Below are 24,087 nucleotides of genomic sequence, written 5' to 3'. Positions count from 1 at the left end.
AGGTACCTGTTAAGAGAGACAAAATAGCGGCAACGAGCCAGGATGTCACGGATGTCCTCCAATCATTACAAAACTCGTCGTCGTTTACCATCGCCTCCTAGTTCTGGAATGGAAACACAGCCATCATCTGTGAAAATCTGTTCAAGAAGATCTCTAGAATCAGCAGAGATGATCAGGAGGATGAAACGTTCACATCTCCCGAAATGTTTGCTCATCAGCACGTTTTAAGTTGAAGTATTTAATATGGTTCAGAATGGCGATCGGCAGACCTGCAGTGAATATCTGGAAATGCCCCACTGATAATATTAATTGCCCCATCTCTCTAGCACACTTGGAGTCAAGTAGAGTCGAATGAACGTTGTGTGTTTTGGACAGTTATTTTCGAACAGCCTAGTTTATTGTATCAACACTACATTCGAACGATCTTTTGATTTGAAATCAAATAAATATTTTCATGCTGCAGTATGATTTTATTCCTCGGAAATCAGTAATTTGGCACTAATCTTCTACCGTGCTAATTAGTTTTGAGTTCTTAAAATTACATTAATATTATTTGTAACCTCTTCAGGTGAATATTTATAAAAGTTAACGTAATTAAGTCCGGAGTATCATTTCTTTTTATTTTTATTCATTCATTTATTTTTACATTAGATGCACTATAAAGTAGCATTTATATATATATATATATATATATATATATATATATATATATATATATATATATATATATATATATATATATGGGGGGGGGGTCCTACGAGAGAATGTGTAATGCCAGAAGTGCTTAGAAATGTTTCTGAAATGACAATGTTGTATTTTTTAAGTTTTTGTTGTAAAACAAAAAAATTCTCAAGAGCACATTTCTTTATATGAACAGAATTGTAATTTGCAATATTCCTACTTTCTTTTTAATGAGAGCAGACTCCACTATTATGTAACTACAGTGTTTATTGGAATATATTAAGACAATGATTAGTAAATGTACAGAAGAAAAAAAGTTAACCTTTCTAGCATATGTATCTCCGTGAAATTGTAATATGGGTAACAATGACATGTTTAGCGCTTTTTTTTTTCTTTCCTATGCATTATATAATTTTCACTTCGTATTCATTATTAAAATAAGAACATTTTAGTACATTGTTCTTATGGTAATATTGAATTTGACATGAAAATATGTAATTTTGTGTTACAATATTTTCATTTGAAGAACAAGAACAAGAAGAACAATATTTTCATTTAATGTAAATGGCATTATAGTGTATGCAGTACATGAAAAGTATATTTATGAAGAAATACTGCGTTGTTAAGGCACTGCTATGCAAGATACTTTATGTAGTGTCACACGCGAATTATTATTTGTCGTTTCAGAGGCTGATAAACAAGAACAGATCAACAAAGCCCAAGGTCAGGCTGCTGCCATGGTGGCAAAAGCGGAAGCAAGAGCTCTTGGCCTAGAAATTGTTTCCAAAATTCTGGCGAAAGAGGTACAGTGCTTTGAAAAAAATATACACAATTCCATATATTTCAAAAATCATTAAGAATATGTTATTTCCTTACTTTTGTCAGTTTGGTGTAAAAATGACAAGTCAATTTTAATGTGTGTACGTAATCGTTTAATGTTTTTGATTCGTGATCTTGTGTTGAACGTAATTTGTGTGTGTTCGCAGCACATTCAAATATACACTAATGCATTGCTTTAAGTTTAATAAGTTACAGATATCTTTATAACCGCAGTAAGTTATTCCATTAACAAAATGCCTATTGCCTCTCAAGTTAAAAATAACCTGCAGGTATGAGAAATGAAAATAGTACCACAGAAACAGAAGATAGAGGCCGTTATTTATGCTTATGATTTTTGCATTTCAATCAGAGTGCTTGGAAGTTTGCGATCGACTTTCATTCATCTCAGTATTTCACAAATAAACAGTGAGTTTACTATATGTCTAGCTGCAAACACAAAAATATATTTAAAAATAAATTCTACAATATTATTAGATTTAACGGGAAAACAAATGTCCGAAGATCAGATATGTACCAATCAATAAACTTACTGAGTGGAAGAAATCAATATGCGTCAGTCGGAAAACTCATGAGTAGTTTTCGAGAAAATTGAGAGAAACAAAGTATTTTGTAAATCTAAAAATTAATGCTGAACGAAAACCATGCCACCTATTAAAGTGAGACTGATACTGAAGTATACCCGTATAAAGCTCTTCATTATGACATTAACAAGATGACAGTTCGTAATATGATTGATGACATAGCCCAAAATCATTGTTAACTATTAACCATTATTTTCTGTTTCACTAAAACAGTTGTTTTCAACCTAATTCTTATCACGACCCCCATTTTATCACACATTCTGTTGCCTGCGACCTCCGTATAATTTCTGGTTTGTAATAATAACCTTGTGTGGGATTTTCACGTGCCTACTGCGGAGATCTCACCATATCCATCTATTTCTATAGTAGCAGAATCCATTTCTTGTATATAATAGACACAGTAACTTCCTTAAAAGCGAATGGGTTAAAACTAAATTTGGTCAATTCATTCATATTACAAATATCGAATCCGATCCGCCATATTATTTCAAAATGGACGCCGATTGAAAATGTTAAAACTTTATAACTCTCTTAATTTTGAATCATATAATATTAGGTCTAGGAATTAATTCGTGCGGGTGGACAAGAGATGGCGCAACGAACGGAGCGTCCCACAGTTCCGTGTATCCACACATGTGTTGCAAACCCCTGTCATCGCGTATCGTTCGTAGTATAGGGCAGTGGATTAAAGCGTCAACAACACCAGTTTGTAGTTAAGTGAACATGGCGCAATTTGTGCCTGATAAAGTGTTTTTGCGGGGTGTCCTGCTGCATTACTTTAACATGCAGAAAAGTGCGACTGAAAGTCATCGTATTTTGGTGGAAGTGTATGGTGACCATGCTCTAGCTGAGCGAACGTGTCAGAAGTGGTTTGCACGGTTTAGAAGTGGTGATTTCGGCTTGGCAGACCAAGAGCGAGCTGGACAACCAAAAAAATTTCAAGACGAAGAATTGACAGCATTGCTCGAGCAGGATTCGTGTCAAACGCAGGAACAACTTGCAGCAGCATTAGGCGTTGATCAAACAACAGTCTCCAAACGCTTGAAAGTCATGGGAATGATTCAAAAGATGTCACATTGGGTTCCACATGAATTGAAAGACAGACACGTTGAAAGACGAAAAACCATTTGCGAATTGCTGCTTCAACGACAGAGCAGAAAGGGGTTTCTGCATCGAATTATTACGGGTGATGAGAAGTGGATCCATTACGAGAACCCTAAACGAAAAAAGGCCTGGGTGAAACCAGGTGAACCAGGTCCATCACAACCAAAACGAGATATTCACTGTGTAAAGGTTATGCTGTGCATATGGTGGGATATGAAAGGTGTGGTGTACTATGAGCTGCTGCAACTGGGTGAAACTATGAATGGAGAACGTTATCGACGACAATTAATGCGTTTGAAGCAAGCTCTGGCCAGAACACGACCAGAATGGGAGAACAGACATGATAAACTTATTGTTCAACATGATAACGCTCGCCCACATGTCGCAAAACCGGTCAAAACCTATTTAGAAAATGTCGGATGGGAAGTTTTACCCCACCCGCCGTATTCACCAGACGTTGCTCCTTCGGACTACTACTTGTTCGATTGCATGAACAACGATTTGATTGGACAGCGGTTTACTTCTTCAGAAGATATCGAAACATGGGTCTCTGACTGGATCGCTTCCAAGGATGAGGGCTTCTTTCGCCACGGAATCCGTACATTGCCTGACAGATGGGCGAAAGTGGTGGCTAGCGATGGACAATATTTTTCTTAAGGTATTTATGTATTTTGTGTTTGTACTACAGCTTCAATGTGTGCGTACCAACCGCACGAATTAATTCCTAGGCCAAATAATAATAATAATAATAATAATAAAAATAAAGTGATTTCTAATTTTGGTTAAGAAAACTTGGATAGTTGTTTTTAAAAAATTGAGTATTTTAAATGACGTGGTAATGTGTTTCGCAAAGATTGAACCGGACGTTGCCGCACTAGTGAAATTACACCGTGTTCAGGTATCTCATTAGCTTTCATTCAATGTGTAAGTTTTTTTTTCCTTCATTTGCATTTTTCTGGTATTTCAGTATGAAGTTGTCATTAGTTTCATATCGTACCTCTTTCATTTAAATTGATTTTTAAACAACTCTGTACCTTTTGAAAATGTTTAGTAGACGTATTTTTTGTTATTCTTAACAATATGTAGAAAAATAAAAATATGCGTATGAGAACAAAATTATATTTCTCTTCCGTTTATCTTCGCGACCCCCATGAAACCCTCTTGCGACCCCAGGTTGAGAAAACCTGGACTAAAATATTGTCCAAAGGTAAGATGGATCACATCGAGCTAATAACATATTGATAGACCAGTTGATAGATCACATCGAGCTTACAAAATGATATGCTTCGGGGTAAATTCTGATTCGTGGTATCCGAGGAAAACTACAAAAGCGAACTTTTATGAAGCTAAAACGTATGCCGCTTCTTGTCAATAGTACTGGTAGACAAGGGCGCCGATTTCTCTGTAAATTGGGAAGGGGGGCAGTTAGATGCACAAGGCATATATATGAGGATTTTAAAACAAATTGCGTTCAAATTATGCCAAACATTGTATATTCATAAATACAATGCGGGGGCCCGCATGAGCTTTGGGGGGGGGGAGAGGCCTCGCCTTTCCCCCAGGATCGGCGCCCTTGCTAGTAGATATTGGTAGTTATGCTGGAATGGATCGTTTATAGCTGTATTTATGTACTGTATATATACAAGAAATACTCTGTTAAATATCAGATCATGTCTTCTTCTAGCAGAGATACAAACACACGTACCAGTTACTCACATACTCCTAACAGTTACGAATATTCTACTTTAATATGTTGCAACATTTGTTTATTTTAATTTGATTTTCACCAATGTCTGTATATCTTTCCCAAAACTAGAAACCATGGATTAAAATATTCAGAATTTCGTCATATAGATAGTTAGAATTCTATAATATTAACCATCTTGCGTTGTTAAGAAGTACATAGTTTAAAATGCAAATATAACTAACTCATTCTATGGCTTATGGAACCCGGAGGTTCAATGGCTCATTCACAAAGGCTTTTCACTGACTTTTGTCTTCAGCAAACTCATCCAGTTTCTACTTTATATTCTTATTTCTGCGAGATCCATCTTGATATTGTCCTATCCTGTGCGCCTAGGTTAAAATGTAATATACCTTTATTAATTAAAAATATGACAACATAAATACATAAACGATGTATTTAAAGCAGTAATTTAGAACTATATGCAGAATAATGCAATTGAAAACAAATAAATATATAACATGAAATATATAAACTTGAAATGACATTAAAAAGAAAGAATAACATGTTACCTGGGAGGAAGCATCTCAGGGTGAAGGCTTCTGTAACGAAACGGGTCGTTACACATGAAATTCACATTTTCATTCTTCTGGTAACCCATCACAAAATTACTACCGCTTTGTGTAGAAGTAAGGAATTAGATTTGATAGTGTACTTTTATCCAATTGCCATATTTTGATTTCTGAGTTGTACTGTAAAAATATGATTTTAGATTCAGATTGCCAAGATTAAGTTAATGATAAAGTAGGCTTCTAAGAAGCAAGTATATTTCCTGAATAATGAGAAAATTTAGCTTATGACTCCTACCAATTTTGTAACTTTAAGAGGAAAGAAAAATCTCGCATTCATAAAGCCATCGCATAGTAATTACTGGATATTCAACACTATTATCGTTTATCGGGTTTCATTGAGCTGAACAAAATGATATTGTGAATGTAAGTCCTAATGCTAGTTTTTCAAGAAAAAAATATCGATAAAAAGTTTTTTTTTTGTTTAAAATGAAAAGTGTGTGCTGTACTATAATCATGCCATTTGTTAAAATGAAACTGATCCTGAAATATTCACTAATTAAGCATTTCATCTTGACAGTAACAAGATGAGAGTATACAGGGTGACTATAAAGTCCCGTTATCTCTGAAAATAAGTAACACAAACCACGAAACGTATGTAAATAACTACACGGAAACAACTGAATGACATGAACAACAATGCTTTCGAGAAGTTTTATTGATGGAAAACATTAAGTGTCCAAAGGATCATTCTGTCGACCATCATTCTCATGACAAAAGATAATACGCCGCCAGGTTCTGTGACATTTTCTGGAGCATTGCAGGTGTAACTTGAGTAAAAGCTTATTTCACAGCTTCTGTTAGTTGAGCACTCGTATCGTAACGGTTTTGTACAAGATACCTCGTACGAACCCCCATAGCGCATTATCACAGATGGTGAGGTCTGGGCTTCGTGATGGCCAGGCAAGTGATGCGGGCAGATCCAGACTACCATGACCAATCCAGCGCCCAGGAAAGACTTCAGTAAGATATTCGCGTATGGCGACAGCATAGTGGTTAGTTGCCCCAACATGTCTAACGGTAAGAGAGGAACAAACCAGTTCTGCAACTTCTCGAGGTATCGCTCGTGATCCACAACACCATCAAAAAAGAACTACCCAAACACGCGTCTGCGGACCATGCCTGCCCATGTATCACATGCGGAGGATTCTGTTCCATTTATTCCTTATCCTTGACACTTCCTGTGGCGAATAGTTTCTGTTCCCATCATAAAAGTGTTGTTTCAGGGTAGGATCACGTTGAAATCTTGTCCGAAAGTCTGCACTCACTTCTGCCGGCGTCTTACCTGTGTGGTTTCTCTCAAGCATCCAACAATTTGCAATAACACGTTCTTTAGTACTGTAACTGGAAGTATCAGCCATCGTTCACACAATCTAAAACAATGGAAAACCTTACATTAGCATCAATAAGGGGATAAAGGGAAAACTTACATTAGAATGTATCAAGGGGTAACGGGAAACATTACATTAACATTTATCAAGGAGTAACTTTGTGGCCACCCTGTACAGTATGGTTAATCAGATATATAGGAGTTACACTCATCGATATATTGTTCAGTTTTATGAGATCTATCGATTTTTTTGTCAAGTCTTTGAACATACTTTTCGTTTAAAGCTAATAATAATGTAGAATTTATTACTTCTCTTATAAACAGCTATGTAAGTTATTAATTTTGTTTTGTTTTGTTTCTTTCAGGATGGTGTTAAAGCAGCTTCTCTGATTATTGCTGAACAATATATGACAGCTTTTGAGAAGTTGGCGAAATCAAATAATACTCTCATCTTGCCTAAAAATGCGGGAAATGTGTCGGGTGCTGTGGCCGAGGTTTGTTATTTCTCATTTAAAATGTTATAATAAGCTTTTTAACAAAATTTGTACTATCAATATGAGGAGAGAATTCAAAAAGAATCTATTCTCAGTAATTCCAAATGTACTGGAAACTTGTCTCGGCAGAAAAGCTACCGTGCTGTCTACGTAATCGTCACCTGCAACGACATATTTTTTCCTCAATATCATCTGGGTAAAATGTCTGACTACTCTTTTAGCCATGATTATGTTGCTAATATGACGCCACTGTCAGCTTAAAGCACTTATTTTTATAAAATTCGAAAGGTGTAAGATCTGGGGAATATGGTGGATAAAGTAAAACAACATTCGTACTGGCGTGCTTTCATGAAAGGCAAAGTGAGATACATGGGCGGTTGCATTGTCATGAAGCACAAATATATGTTTTGAAAACACACTTCATAGACTTCATAGTTTAATTTTACCACACTCCTTTGCCGGGAGGTTTGCAAAATTGTCTCCAATAATCGTGTTCACTTCTGCTTCATCTTTAAATAGAACTATGACATTACCTTCTGGACGGAGATTTGCACATTGTGGCTGCAAAGCATAATGCTTCTACTGGTTTGAGCTTTCTGTACTAGATAAACCAAGGTGATGGACCCAGGTTTCATTCATTGTGGTAACCCTGAAGAAAAACAAATCTTTGTCCTGATTAGCTAGATTCAACAATTGTGTGAGCATTGTTCTTTCTGATCTTTCTAAAAAAGCGTAGTAGACCAGATACCACTGCCATATACAGGTGATCATGTATATTTTCCACGGAGCTTAACGTAAGTGTGCCTCCTAGCATATTTCTTTCATAAATTATATATTGCAGTCTCCTTCGATTAGTGTTTCAACCTTGTTAATCATCTCTCATTAACTGCTGGTGAAGATATCCTGGATCTTCCTTTCTAGTATGCTTGTACGGCTACGCCCACATTTAGAATGTCCTTACGACCCAGCAACAACGCTATACAATCGTCAACCTTAGTTATGTACACCATGTATTTCTTCATGATTTGTGATGAAGAAAGAGAAAGTAGACAACTTATCTGTATTTCATTTCATTCATTTCTACAGTTCCATACTTTGAAACACCTAGAAAGACGAAAAGTTTGTTAAAATGCAATCACACTTAACATACGAAGTACAGTGGGTTACAGTTACTACGAAGGGATGTCAGAAGATCGTAACCTTTACCATAGTAGAGATGAGCTAGAGATATTCAATTTGGTCCACGGACGTGTAATTATATATATATAATACCAATTCTGCGCACGGGTATAATATGTCATATTGGACATAAAGGGCTGAATTTGGATTTAAACTGTATCGGAAGTGTCACTGTTCGTCTAAGTGTCCCCGAAAACTATGGATTCGATACTAATATCGGTCATTCTTAAAGATCTTCCTCCTCCCCTAAATTGCACCATCAAAATGAAATGATAAAAACTATCCCAGACCCGAACCTCATCTGTATTGAAAATTTGATTGAGATTGATCGGGTAGTTCAAGAGTTATTAAGTCACAAGCATAGACGCTTTCATTTTTAGTTATTTTTATATATCTCCCTCTCCGCCTCTCGTAAGTTGCACCGTCAAAGTGAAATGATTAGAACCATCACAGACCCGAACCTCATCTATGTTGACAATTTGGTCGATATCTATTGGGTGGTTCAAGAGTTCAGAAGTTACAAACATAGTCACTTTCATTTTTATATATAGTCACTCACGTACTGCCCTACATTTTTGGCATTTAAGGATCAGCCTGTTAATATTTGTATAAAAATGTGCGGAGTTGGAGCCAAACCAGATTTCCATCGAAGTAATGACATTATCCGCAAAACGCCTATCGCGCATTTTTTTTTTTTTTTTTTCACATTGGACGAAGTCAGACCGGGTGAATATGGTGGAAGGGAAAAGGGTCGTAGCCACGTTGACGCAAAATCTGAGTGTTTCTCCTACTTGGTGTGTTGGTACATTGCCCGCTAGCAGCAACACACCTCTCGAGAGCAAACCTTATATTCTTTCTTTAATGGCATCCCGTTACTTTTGTAGCAGGTTCCTGTGATTGTAGCTCCTTTTCGTAAGTAATCATTTAAGATCACATCTTTATGATCCTAAAATATGGGCATGACCTTGCTGGATGCATGCTGCACTCTAAAATTTTTCAGAGTGGAGGCGAGATATATTTCCATGTTCTACTCGTTCCAGAGTCACATTACCCAGCATTCTTCCATAGCCACTAATCTGTTTAGAATAGCATCCTTGTTCTCAGTGTGAATCGTAACAGCCCAGCGGAGTTGGGGGCCGAGACAATAGGAAAAAAAATAACTTCGCACTGGAATGTTTCAGCATAGAAAATTTACATATTTAAACATTCATAATTATCGAACTATGTAAGATTAAGGATGCTGCTAACCAGGGTGAAGAAAAAACAAAACATTTTTGTTGATTTTTTTATTTAAATCGATTTTTTTTATTTAAATCGATTTTTTGATTTAAATCAAATCTTTCTTCTCGCGTAATACAAGTCACGAACTGAAGAAAAAACATTAGGAATTAATATTAAATGTTAATTATGCCATTTAAATTAAAGTATTGGGCTTGCATTTTAAATTGATTGCCAGTCGTTAATTTATTTCAATCCCAAATAGAAATGCAAGGGTTCAGAAAAAAACTTATTTTTTGGGGGGGGGGGGACTCGTTTTTTTCTGCTTCGCTTTTTTGCTTGGGAAACTTTGGGCTTTTTTCCAAATTCTGCTTTAAATTAATAAAGCAGGTTTTGTTTCGCTTCTCTACAATACAAAAACCCATTTAAGTAGTAATGGAGCAGATAATAATACAAAACCTGGAAAATAAACATGAATTTCGAAAACATGTTTCAAACAATTTTAATTCTTAACACATTTTTATTATGAATCCCAAAAAATTAATCCATGTATATAATAATTTGCAGTTAAGTTTTAACTTTCATATGCATTATAAGCAATATTTTTTATTGTGAATTAAAAATACAAAAACAAGGAAAAACTGTTACATGACACACAGAATTTATTGTACTATGTGTGTGAGTTCAAACAAATAACACATCTGGAAGATAATAATATATTTACTGAACAAACGCACAAAACAAATTTATGTTTCGACGCCGTAGCCTTCTCAAAAATAACATGTTCTTCTCTTTGTTCATTACGTATATCAAGTGGCCCAAGTGGTACAACGTTGGCTTCGCATTCGGGAGATCATGGGTTCGATTCCTGCTGCCGACCATCCTGACGGGTTTTCCAGTGTTTCCCTCAGACCTACCAGGCAAATGTCGGGAGGATACCTACTAAAACAGGTCCTGGTCGATACCTTCCCAAATCCTTTCGATGTTGTTGTTAGATATCCAGTATAAAATAGCTTCTGAGCTGCATCTGGTGATTGTTAAATAAATAAATATCATTTCCTCGTTAATCTGTTATAGCCTATAAGTTTATTATGTCTGACTTCCGAGACTTTCATAAACATCCGTACTAGAGTAACAATGAAAAATAATCATTGTTTTATTACAATTCAACATATTACTTTAAAAGACTGAAAAAATGCAATCTTTGTATGGGACGCTCAAAAATCACCTAATTTGCTAATGTACCTCTTGCTTCCACCTTTGCTACCCCTACAGAAGCTTCTTTGAAATGGAACAGAAATGTTGAAAATGTATTTTCTATTCATTTATTACATACGTAATAATCTGTTACCACCTATCAGGTGCTTGGGACCTGCAAAATCGATAAAGTCCCAAATTCTGTAATGCACTGACTGTTCCTTAAGCTTGTTTAGTCAGGAAAGTACTGAATTTTCTGTTAATGGATCATATGCGTAATACTGTTCATCTGAGCGTTTGTTTTCCAAGGCTCTGGAATATATAACCATCATCATGGTTTACCCAGTCTTGAAGGTTTCTGAATTTTTAACAAGAATTCAATATGTCATTGCGGAACTTTCCCCCTTAGATAAAAAAGAAAAGGAAAGAAAAACTACGAAATACATTTAAGTTAAGCACAACAAACATGAGTGAGTGGTTAGCTTTTCCGCTTCTATTGGGAAATCCGGGATTCAGTCTCGCATTCGACCATTCCGACAAAAGTTCTTAATTCCATCTGTGAATGTAGAGATAGTGTGTGTACTGTGATTCCTGGCTGTTTCATTTCTTATGTTTTAAATTGTTGTTACTAATTACCAGCAATGACGGATTTGCGAAAGGGGTTAGGATGGGGGTGTCTTTCGGACTGGGCCTGTTTTCCGAAATTACGGAATTCCTAAAACAAACGAAATTTTAGTTGTGTCTTTACTCATAAACTTCAAGCTCCCCTCAAATAAAAATCAGGCATTTTTAGAAAAGAAAAAAAAAGAAACTAACTATTAATAAGAAAGAAAAAAAAAACTCCCAAAACACTTTTCTAAATCCGTACTGATTATTTGTATAAAATGGTATTCAAGGTTGCATCCGGAAGATTATTGCTACATCATTGCACAGCTACAGTATAACAGATATGTGGAAGTATGCTCTGACGGATATATTGAAAAACATAAGTTTAACTATGTCCTAGAAACTAGAGTACTAAGCTCTAAGAAATGAAACACAAATAATGAAAATGAAATGATCTAAAGAAGAAAAAATGTCGATAACTCAGAAGTTAAAATAAAGTTACATAGCCTCTAAAATTGCTCTCAAATACTACGTACTTAATGTTTAATTCATAAAACATGTGCTCCTACCATCATGATGGTGAATTCTAAAGGGAAATATGGCATTTAGGTCATGAAATCTTGTTTAACTATAGAGTATACTATAAGAAAGATATTTAGATAGAAAAATCATGAAAATGAAAAAAGCCGAAATTTCAGTTTTTTTCTCTAAAAAGCCGTCTTTTTATGTAAAAAAAATCAAAAAAGCCGGCTATTTTGCATCTCTAATCCCAAACAGTGTTTCTTAAGCACTGATGAAAAAGTACGGCGACGTTTATCAACATGAGATTTTTTTAAAATACAAAAGTCAGTCATATTTGGCAGGGGCATCCCTTAAAAAAAAAATGGAACTAGCTTGAGGCATGAAATACATATAAATTACGCAAATTTCGCCTAAAGTTATAAAATCTAAAAAAGATTTAAGTTTCGGAGAGGGAATCGGACCCCTTTATAAATACGCCCCTATTATCGTCTTACGTCCGAATTTTCGTCTTAAATGTCCATGGTGATTTTCTCGTTGGAATAGTTAGCGATTTAAAAACCTTATGTTACGAAGATAAGAAAGCAGAATTCCTCCGTTACCCGTTCAAAATGGGATTTTTCCTAATCATCCTCTGCATGAAACACTCGTTTTCATACTGTGCTGTACATAGTTTGCATCTTATTGTATTATGATTATCTTCCATAATTGAAATAACACAACAGAGGCTGGATTTTACTTATTTTCACTTTAAATTAATTTATTTCGAAATTTGATTTAAACCAACGATTTTTATTTAAAAAATCAAGTGATTGAAATCTCGATTTAAATCAGACTAATTTAAATCAATCCACCCTGCTGCTAACTACTGGTTCACCCACTAATTACATACGAATTACTGTAATTAATTTACAAACTTCTGACAATAGTAGTTACACGTCTATCTTCAAGTACTAGCTACTTGACTTTTGCAACCACGCTGAGTTTGTACTCATTTAGGGACAACATTCTTTCGGATCATGTTGTAAACTTGTGTGATCACATTTAAATTCTTTCTTCTAGCGTTTCACTGTAACTTAAAATGGGCGTTACTCACCATACACAGCATAAAATGGACATTATTTTTCATGTATCGTTTGTGCCGATTGTCCTCTAAGATGGATAAACTTAATCACAGCTCGGTATTTGATTTTGTTCAACATGCTGCACCACCTAGTATCTTTCTGATTTATGTTCAATATTCGTTTGATCAATTATCTAACACCATGTTGTTAGTTGTCAAATACATAATCAAGTTTTAATTTATAAGTTTCATTGATTATAGCTGGCTTCAGCTTTAAAATGGAAAAAAATACGGGAAATCCTTGAAGCGTATCAAGAATATTTTGTAAGTGACAAAACGAAATACGTTATGAATCTCTTTTTTTTCTTCTTCTTCTTCCTGAGGATTTGTGAGAGTGGTCTTGTTAATTATTATTTTTCTTGCTCAGTGTTTAATCCTTTGCAGTTACTCCTACTAGTTTTGAAGACATTGCTCTGAATACTTTCGTTGACACCATGTTTTAGTAGCTCTGATCTTGAGACTAATGCTTTGTACAGTATTTAAAACTTTTGATAAGTACATTACAGATTTCCCATAGGTCGAGTACAACTTCGTTTACGATAATACGGGACTGTCAGTATTCATCTCAGTAATCGAGAGAACTATGGATCGACACTAATGTCAGTCATTTTTTATAATATTTACATGTCACTCCTTTCTACCCTCCAGGGATAATAGAAATGTCTTACCCCACAGTATTTTGTTTCCAGATTGTAAGTCATATGTGTACCAAGTTTAATGAAAATGCTTCTGGCGTTCTAGAGCTATGCTGGCATTTATATATAACATAAATACAAAATGCCTCATTACCCCCTTAAAACATAATAGACTTTACAAAACGCTGAGATATCTGTCCGTTTATTTTTAGTGGCGAGTTTTTAAATGAGTTCCATGTTCCTAGCATGAGGGGTTCCTGAGATTTTTTTTTTTTTTTGCATAAATTATGGATTCCCCGCTTCCGCGTTAGCATATGTATTTTAATCAAAGTAATATGATTAAAAATAACAGTTCGATGTAGGTGATAACTATATTCAAAAAGTAATTTCAGTCGGTTGAGCCATTTTCCTGTGATTCGGTCACAAACAAATCAGTTGCATTTTTATGTAATAGATTGTTGGATCGATTTAGGACAAGAAGGCTTCCCGTAGTATAATATCGTCTTATGTTATTGGAACATTATTTACTGGGATCTGAAACGACAAAGAATCAATGTAGATCCCAATAAATAAATAAACAAATAAACGTTAAATAATGCATTATAATGCCTTTTATATTATAATAATATACTAATTTACCAGTTTAAGCCTTGTATTAATTAAAATTCATTACAATATTTTGCCTTTTTCCACCTTGCTGAAAACATCTCAAGTTTTTCCAATATATTATAGTTCTTTTCCTTTATCTAGTGTGGTTTAAAGTGAAAAGTAGAGTTTTTGCATATAGAAGCAATCTGCAGAAACAAAAGCAGTCAATACGTTATTCTGAATATACCTAGCTGACAATTTCTCCAGCAAGGTAAAACAGTAATGAATTACAATTAATATAACTTAGGTAAATATTTATTTTTATAAATAAATGAATTTTGTGCAGGTTGTGCATTTTCTAAGCTTCCAAGATAATAGTAATACTAAGAATGTGATTTTTGTTTTTTCATTGACATAATCTGCTTTAGTGTAACAATATGTATTAAGACCTTTTTCCCATTTCATTTTAGGCGCTTGCAGTATATCAGCAAATTGTAAACAAAAATAACGGAACTACATCTGGACAAACGTTTGAGGGAGATCCATGTCCAGCACCTATTGCTGAATATTTTAGTGATAAAAACAAAGGATTGCAAGAAAGAACTAGTGAAAAGAATAAACCTGTTTCTGTTCAAAATGAGTGAAAACGTGAGATTTTTTTTTTAACAAATCGATCATGCAAACTGATGTGTGTAAAGTGCTGAGGTATAGTGGCTTTGCGGGTGTTCACGATGTGCCTCTTCCTTACTTGAGTGCGTTTACTCTGTTGTCAGACTTGTATCGTGTATCTTACGTAATGTATTATGTACAATATAACTGGTATAAGTTTGTAAAAGATAAACCAATAAATAATGCGAAATAAATTGATATTTAACTTAAGGGACCCTAAAGATCATCGCCATAGCAACAAAAACCTGTCAGTGGATGATTTCATCTGGTTCTGTCTGAATTGTTAATACCCATCTCCCTAAGATCGTGCTTTAAATTGTGCTTTTCATTATTATTATGTATTGTAATTTTATTTATTTATTTTGTCTACCTACTACGAGGCAAATAATTTTGCGTATTTTAGTACATACATTTATGTCCAGAAGTTAAGGAATGCCATGGGGAACTGATATTTGCGTGAAGGGGAGGTACCAATGCCGATCTGCGGAAACGGATGTGTATGAGAGAGAACCAGAGGCCACATTGAAGGTCAATGACGCAGAAAAACACCAAATAGCGACTTTAAGGCATCTACCTCGCGGATTCGTTACGTCGATTGCACATCGATTCCGATTGACATCGCCAGAAATATTCAGAATAGGATATCACCGTGAATGGCTATACAGCTTGAATAGCGTGTTTCCATACTCTGGATGAAGCTATCCAGCAGCACCTGTGATAATGCATCACATTTCTGTACAAGCATCCGTTGGAGGAGCCGTCGGGAATCGTGGATTTTGGGTCGCAATCTGACAACAAAGTAGTTCCAGAAATGTTTAATTGGAGAAACATCCAAGGAACGTGGTGGTGTTGCAGGTATTCATCCACCTGTGCTCGTTAGACGAAACTAGGGCCACGTGGACGATGGTAGAGCTTCACACATTGTTGCAGAATGACGTTCCAATAGATCACACTCCAGCACCGCTATAATGATCTCATTCCACAAATTCAGCCTAATCATAATGTGTTCTTGGTCTCCGCCAGATGTACAAACGTCGAAAATAACCGGGACTCACCAGTGACGAGTACCCCATCCCATTGTTCTTCAGTCAACTCAGAATGGACTGGACACTATGTTAACTCGGGCGCAGATATATTGACCAGAGAAAGGTGCCAGTCAAACCAAGGAAAAGGGAGGCAGAAGAGTATGCTGAGAGGGAGAGGCCTTAGTATATTGAATGTGTGTCTCCACCATAACGTTGGAGAAACATTTGTCTAGCTGTTTGTGCTGGAGTGAGTATGCAGTGGGAAGCTTCGTTGGATTGCTCACAGTACTGAAACTCGGCTTGGCTGTTCTGTCTTCTGGTCAATATACGCCTGGCCTTAAGTGATCCTGATAGTGTTTTGATGTGAATGGGACTTCTTAGCGGATAGCCTTACATAAAGAAACACTTCATATAGCCGTCGATACATAGCTTATCTGTAGGCATGGGTCACAGAGGTTAATGCAGATGAAGTGCTGGTTCGACGTTGTCAGGTAGCGGTCCTCGTGCTGGGCTGTTATGCAGACGATCTGTCCAATGTTGCCTTCGAATGTTTTCACCATCCTGAAATCTTGTCTATAGCCGCGAAATTACACTACGAACTATATTTAGCTCTGCGCCTACACCTCATTTGCTTTGTCCTGTTTCTAATCTTCCGCTGCCACACGTAATGTCCCGATGCACTCTTTACTCCATGTTTTTTACGTGTACGTACCCAACAAAACACACAGTACGTAACACTTCACTACGAAGCGCTCACACCTATGTCGAAGGGCACCTATGTCATTCGCGTGGCTAAACGTAACTACTGTCCTAGTGGAAGCTCATATGGTTCAGATCCCACGTTAATCTGTAGGCCTACGTTTCATAGTGTTTCGCTGCTGGAAGGAACGCTATATTCCGAATCAGCCAACAAACCAAGATAAGGACCGCACTGTAACTCGGTTAATCATGTTCAGAGTATAAATTCAACTAAAAGTCCAATGAAAAACACATTCATTGAAGATAAAAAGTCAGTTTAAAAAATACAGAACTGCAAGCATAATGAGATATTTATACTAGCTTTACTATTATTTATACGAGCTGTAAGTGTCCCTCGTTCCCGGTCAATTCAGCACCTGGATAGTAGGAAGAAAAAAATGTCCGTAAAGAATTTTTCTACAACCATTTCATTATTCGAGTATTTATCCTTTGCTGTTATGTAAGCCCATACACCCACGATGTAATGCTGGTTGTATACATGTATGATCTTAGAAACTGTCAGAAACGTGCATACAATTTTATCCCTCTAAATCTGACTCTCCGAGTCGAGAATCGAAAAAAAGGTTTCGAACAATTAGGACTTGCGAAGCTCTCTCTGTGTACAAAGTTTGGTCGCTCTGAGTCTCTTTTTCTATGCTTAAGGCTGAAACACACGCATGTACATTATTCATTATTATTATTAAACGTATATTGCAAGAACAAAGGAATCCTGGAGCAGACACTGAAAACAAATCACCATAAAACAGTGGAAACATTTTCTTAGTGTAGACGTCGGGCGTCTCGAGACTAACTCATCCATCACCGTATCAAACATCTCTATCCTATGCCTTAGTTCTTCGAAGAAAACGAATTAGCAACTTTTTCATATTTTTCGACTCATCAGTAGTTACCAATACTCTTAAAGCGCTCAAATTCCCCATCTACCTGTCCCTGGACACAACCCATTTATATATTAAAATGCTAGGTTTATATGTTTGTCTCCAAAGAAAAATTTGTTTGTCTCCAATCCTTTCGAAAATGAGATCTCGAAAACCACAAGTGCCAGAAACGTGCCGTTTTCGCTGGTCGATTCCAAATTTATGTAGATTGTCCAGTTTTAATTGGATCTTGAAAAAACGTGGCTCGTATTTCTTTAATACGTTTTGTAGTTGTACACTGGAAGTGTTGAAAAAAGTAAAGCATCATATCCTATGAGTTACACATTCCAACATAGCAATTGTGTACAGGGGTTGTATATCTTTCAGGCATTTGTTTCATGGGCAAATTATAATGAAAAACGAAGAATAACCATTTCTCCAGTCTAAGATGAATCTTTACTGTTTGGAGTGTTTTGCCCAATGAACACCATATATCAATGACGACATAATTAATTGCGTATGTAATATATTTGCTTATTACATACTGCATGCAAGAAGAAATAAAACACTGATCATACATGAATTCGAAACTCCAACCGAAAGTAGGCTCAATCTTGCAAACGAGGCGAGATATTGAAAAAATAATCGACAAAAAGTCTCCCCTTTATGGTACACTTATGTCAAAAATTATTGTCGCATGTCTATAAATGTGGTGTTGTAGGAATATAATTTGATAACGAATTCGCCCGGTATATCTTATAACGTTAGTATGTGTATAATCGGCGAAGACATGTATGTGGCAAATTTTATGTCAAGAGCAGTAAATAAGAACAAAACTTTCTTGTCCATTTAGCAACATTTTGTTTTACTCATTCAAATTTTCGTATTTATAATTCTTTTCCTATGAAATTTACCTCAAATATACATTTCCCGATTATACGCATACAGGGTGCGGCACGTAAAACCGGCCCGTAAAGTGAACACATGAAATGTAATGTATTGAATATGATTAACTACAACACATAAATGAAATGGAATGTATTGAATATGACGACTCACCTTCACAGCAGGTGCTGAAAGTGTCCTCCGCCCACTTCAACACACATGTGAGCACGATTGAGGAGATTCATATATACCCTTGTCAGTTTTTGTGTTGTAATGCTATTGGTGACATCCTGGATCCTGGTCTTGAGTTCTTCAATTGTGTGTGAATTTGTTTCGTATACTCTTCCCTTTAACAGTCCCCATAAGTAAAAGTCACACGTGGACAAGTCTGGTGACCGAGGAGGCCACAAGCCTTTGCTGATTGTCCTCTCTGGTGTAAACATCTCATGCACAAGGGACAATGATGCAGCTGATGTGTGGCATGTTGCACCGTCCTGCTGAAAGTAACATAACTAACGCTCCTCTTCGGTCAAGTGTGTATAAAACTCCTCCAGGATTCCCATATACACGTCACTGTTCACTGTCGTCTCAAAGAATATGGGCCCAATAACGCGTGTGGCGGAAATGGCACACCAAACACCAATCTTCTCATCATGCAAGAGTACCTGGTGGATTACGTGTGGATTTTCTGTCGACCAATACCGGTTGTTTTGGGAATTTACGTACCCAGACAGGTGGAACCACGCCTCGTCACTCATGGTGAGCATTAGTGGATCCAAGAAACCACTGGCAACATTGCTCAACAGCCATGAACAGAAATGCACCCTCTTCTGTAGGTCAGGCTCCTTCAGTTCTTGCACAACACTTATCCGGTACGGTTTTAACTTCAGTCCCCTTAAAACACGTCTGCAACTTCTCTCACTCGCATGAACCTGTTGACTCAATCTCCTGGTTGACTTTCGAGGACTTCTTGTCATTATCTCCTCCACCTGCATCTTTAATTCAGGTGTGCAGACAGATGGTCGTCTGTTCCTGGGAGCATTTTGAACCGATCCTGTACGCCGCCATTTTTCAATAAATTCCTGAATGGTGCTTTTTGCTGGCACAGAGCGTCCTGGAAATTTCTCCCGAAACAAATTCTTTGTTTTCACAAAAGATCCAGTGAGAATGAACCCTTCAACAATGGCAACACGCTCGGGTATCGAATACGGCATTATCACACACTGACACTCACCCGGCTTAACACAACGAGGCCTTTTTCTCAACTGGTTTCGACAAGTTTCACTGGCTGCGGCTGCACGTGACTGCTGCAGGTCACGTAAGTCGACCCGACCTCGACACGCCATCTCTTGGTAGGAAGGTAGATTATTTAAGTGTTGCCAAAAACAGAATATACCAGAATATTACGACGGGCCGGTTTTACGTGCCGCGCCCTGTAGTATTAGTATTAAAAGTACCCTGCAAAACCATTATCAAATTATATTCTTACAAGAAGACAGTTATAGATATGCGACAATCATTTTGGACATAAGTGTACTTCTTACCGATTTTTATCAAGACGTCTTTCACTTGTGTCTGTAAAGGGTCATATACAGACGTTGTGAGGAATGACAAGGAGGTTTATGCTCCTATGTGAATGATGCGCTGGGTAGAGAGCGCAGGTTCAGCTAGTATTACATAAATTCGACCAGGGGTAAAAGTGTGAGGGAACGCGGGGTAACGTCGTCCCCAGTTCAATAAACTATCGATGGCGTCAGGCCACTTCCTAAAAAAATACAATGGGCAAAGATAGGCAAGGGGGACGGTGTGACGTTATGCGTCGTACCTTTTCAGATCCACTTTTACCCCTGATTTTAAGCATATAACAAGCACAACGAAATAAAATATCTTGTAATTCGTTGGAGACCATGTAACAACTTGGATGCTACGACTAAAGTCTGCGTTGCCATTTTTACAAAGAACAAGTTTCCATCACTTGAACAAACAAACTATTAATAGTAGTAATATTTTCTATTTCTCTATTTTTTATTTCTGTTCTACTATTTCTCTGTTCTTTGAAGGGAAAATGTAGCTGAAATAAATATTTTCATAAGGAAAATGAAAGATTCTAGCATTTGTAATAAAGTCTACTATTATTACTATGTTGTTGATAAATAACAACAGTTAAAATACAAGTAATTTTATTCTTGTAACTTAATAATTACAAGCACATACAACAAATCCACAAATTACCGGTACTGCAAATTTTCAACAAAAATTCGATTTAATAGTTTCTTGATCCAGGTTGCTATTCTGGCACTGCCTCATGCCTAAATGCATTGGAAATCTGTGGCCACAGTATATTAATCGCAGAATGAACAAATCATCTTGGAAACTTGTCTTGACCTCACCATTACAAGTAACTTGTGTCCAGTAGATAGGAAGACCTTAGATCCAGCCAACCAGGTACAACCACCAACAAAAATCGGCCCTTTCAGGATAAGATTGAAATATGCACTCATTAAATCACATCTATTTATGGTAACGTTCGAAACTCATATTTGGTTCCAGATTTGCTCACACAGCACAATTTCAGGAAAGTCTTGAGCATCTACAGTATAAGATCAAAGTACGTGACTATGAGATGCACTTCCTGGTTCTTAGGATAACCATAATGCGTCCAGAATCAGCTTCTATACAAAATCGAAATTACAAGACTTGTAACCATGGATCTGAACGTCCGCCATAAAATCCTTAGAAACCATAATTCACATCACTTCTGGCCATCTGTTTACACAGCTCACAAGCAAGTGTTATTGATAAGCGAAAATTTCAAGATTTCCATCTCGTAGTTGAATTGCATTTTAGTCTAGTACCAATTTCAAATGGGACTTGAATTGTCCTTCATGGCGACACACATATCTTTGGCAGTCAAGGTTTGTCATCATAATCTGTGAAGTCTTTTGTAGAGTTGTCTTATCCAGGGTTGTCACACTGCAGATGATGTGTGCCGGCAGCCAGCTGATTACTCCGTAGTTCCCACTAAAATTTCAGTCCGAAGACTAGATGCCAAATTGGAATTCTGCATAGTTCTTCAGCCCAATCCGGGGAGAACGATATGCAACTTAAAAATATTGGAGTATCCGTAGTATGACTCCGCTCTGCGACGAAACACTAAGGGTACCACACTATTTTTTATATATATATGGAACTACGGGACCGTTGGTCTGCTTTCGCCGGCATATAGCTAGCGAGTGATGTTTGTACGTAATGAAGCCTTTTATAGGTAATAAACGCGTACCAAAATGAAAATACTTGTCTATTTGATTGTTTAATTTGTAACGATAGGAACAGCAGTTACGAAAAAGAATTGTTACGTAAAGGACAATACTACGTGCTTATTTGTTGTGAGGTTGCCTTCCATTGTTTTTTGAATACCGTATTTAATATATATATATATATATATATATATATATATATATATATATATATATATATTTTACATTTGTTTTCAAATATCTACTTTTAGAAAAGTGAACAGAAAATACGTATGAGGAAAGAAATTAATGCATTGGCTTATACTAATGTAAATTTCCTGTTTCAAGGATTATGTGAGTGCTAAAGTATTTAAATCTCATAGCTTCAAGGAGAAATGTTTTATTAATTTAAAATCCAACCAATTGGCTCAAATAACCTGATAGGTTAAAATTGAACGAACTTCTAACATCACAAGAAGACGCTTTAATTAATATGCCTTATCCAGTGCCAGATTTACGTATAAGCTAAACAAGCTATAGCTTAGAGCCCAACGCTCTTGGGGGGAGGGGCGAAAATTAAAGGAAAAAATTGAATGCACATTTCCAAAATATAAGAAAAACAATAAATAAAGCAAAATCATCATATACCAACAGTGCTTCGTGTGTGTAAGCCCCTATGATATAAGTAATGGGGTCCCTTCTGCTAGCCTGCTTCCTAAAATATCACTGGTTTCTTCATTTCTGTATATAAGGTTCTATGTTAATCTGGAATCCATAAAGAGCCCCATTGTCTTCAGTAGCTTAGGGCTCCACCAAATCTAAATCCAGCTTTCGTCCTATCCGTACCGTACTCTTTGATATTCCCGTTGCTAGAAACACGATATGTTTTTCAATTTCTGCAAAATATAAGAAACACGGTAAGTGTTAGACACTTTGCTCATTTCATTTAATCATTTTTTGAACGGTTACGGGGGGAAGGGAGAGATTGGAAGGGATGCATACCCAACAAATTTAGATTATTTCGTTGTATTTTTATCAGCTAATCATGAAACACGTTTTTATTTGACTCCTTTAATTGAACGGGTGTAGATTTTAAAATATCTCAGAAGGATCATACATTGTACATATGCCGGGCAAGGCAAACTAATGTTAATGATCCATTTTATTGAGATATAAATAAACAAATATTACTCACAGAGATTGAACATTGAAATATATCTTTCTGATTATAAATGTTCAATGTGCAATCCACGTACTACGTGACACATACCTAATCTATAATAAAGATCGTGCAAAACTCGCTGTACGCCCCAGGATGTCAAAATGGTTTGAAACATGGGCGTCATTTGGGGGATTGCAGGAACATGAGTTTAAGAAACGCAATAAATTGTATACTAATAAAAAAAATCATGAAACTCATGTTGGTGGACAATATTCTTCTCTCTCCCGACAAATCTGAAATGTCGAAAACACTGGTTTGAAAATATGTATAGAAAATATAGCTAATTATCAAGAAATGATATTATTAATAATAATACGTAATAAAGGAACATTCAAAGCTGTAATACAGTAGTACAATGTTTTCAATGTAGAGTATTTGTTTTACTTGTAATGTATGGCTCAAGACTATTAAGGTCTGGTACAAAGTATCCCTCATTCAATTCTAGCTCATGTGAGTTTTCTTGAACGATTTGTCGAACAGCAGTAACGTTGTGTATATGTATTTTCCTGGGGTTCTCTCTTTTCCTCCACTTCTTCAGAATTAACTTTCATTTATTATCCGTCCTCTTATTCACGTATGACATAGCAGAAGGATGCTGAACTTAGTATTGCTTTCTATCGTTTTCATTTCCAAGTTGCTTTATTAGGTTACTTCGTAAAGGAAGAACAAAATTAGAAAATATGTGCTTTTTGTGAAGTGTGCTTAAAGTTTTTCCATGCTTTCAATGACGATAGCACCTGCATTTCCAACTATAGAGAATAATGCGTAATCCCTAACAGTGCGAGAAGAGACGTCCGTCGCTCTTCGTACAAGGATTACCGTTGAATCAAGACATCGTAGTGGTACTAAGAAGAATTTATAGCAGTTTATCTGCATAGTGCAACAGAGAAACCCTCAGACACTATTGATTTTATGTAGCAGGGCGTATTGTCCCAATCGAAGCTAGTCTTGTCATTTGAAAGAGTAACTCTTATGCATGAAAGATAAGCAAAACTTATAGAACCAAGCAGAATGTATGCATCTCAT

General features: G+C 36.3%; 1 protein-coding gene across 1 annotated transcript in view; it reads left to right on the top strand.

The window, feature by feature from the left end:
- The window catches only part of Stoml2 (stomatin like 2), a 50,749-nt gene extending 35,678 nt beyond the window's left edge, over positions 1-15,071 (top strand). The window contains exons 7-9 of the mRNA XM_081748438.1: positions 1,369-1,484; positions 7,215-7,343; positions 14,879-15,071. Of these exons, the coding sequence (XP_081604564.1) occupies positions 1,369-1,484; positions 7,215-7,343; positions 14,879-15,052 (419 nt within the window). The 3' untranslated portion in view covers positions 15,053-15,071. The remainder of the gene's footprint in view (positions 1-1,368; positions 1,485-7,214; positions 7,344-14,878) is intronic.
- The last annotated feature ends 9,016 nt before the right edge of the window (positions 15,072-24,087 follow it).

The sequence above is a fragment of the Thermobia domestica genome, chromosome 2 (genome assembly GCF_964235325.1).
Source record: "Thermobia domestica chromosome 2, izTheDome1.hap1.1, whole genome shotgun sequence".
Classification (NCBI taxonomy): Eukaryota; Metazoa; Arthropoda; class Insecta; order Zygentoma; family Lepismatidae; genus Thermobia; species Thermobia domestica.
Note: the sequence above shows the minus strand (reverse complement) of the source record. Positions and strands in the feature narration are given on the sequence as shown.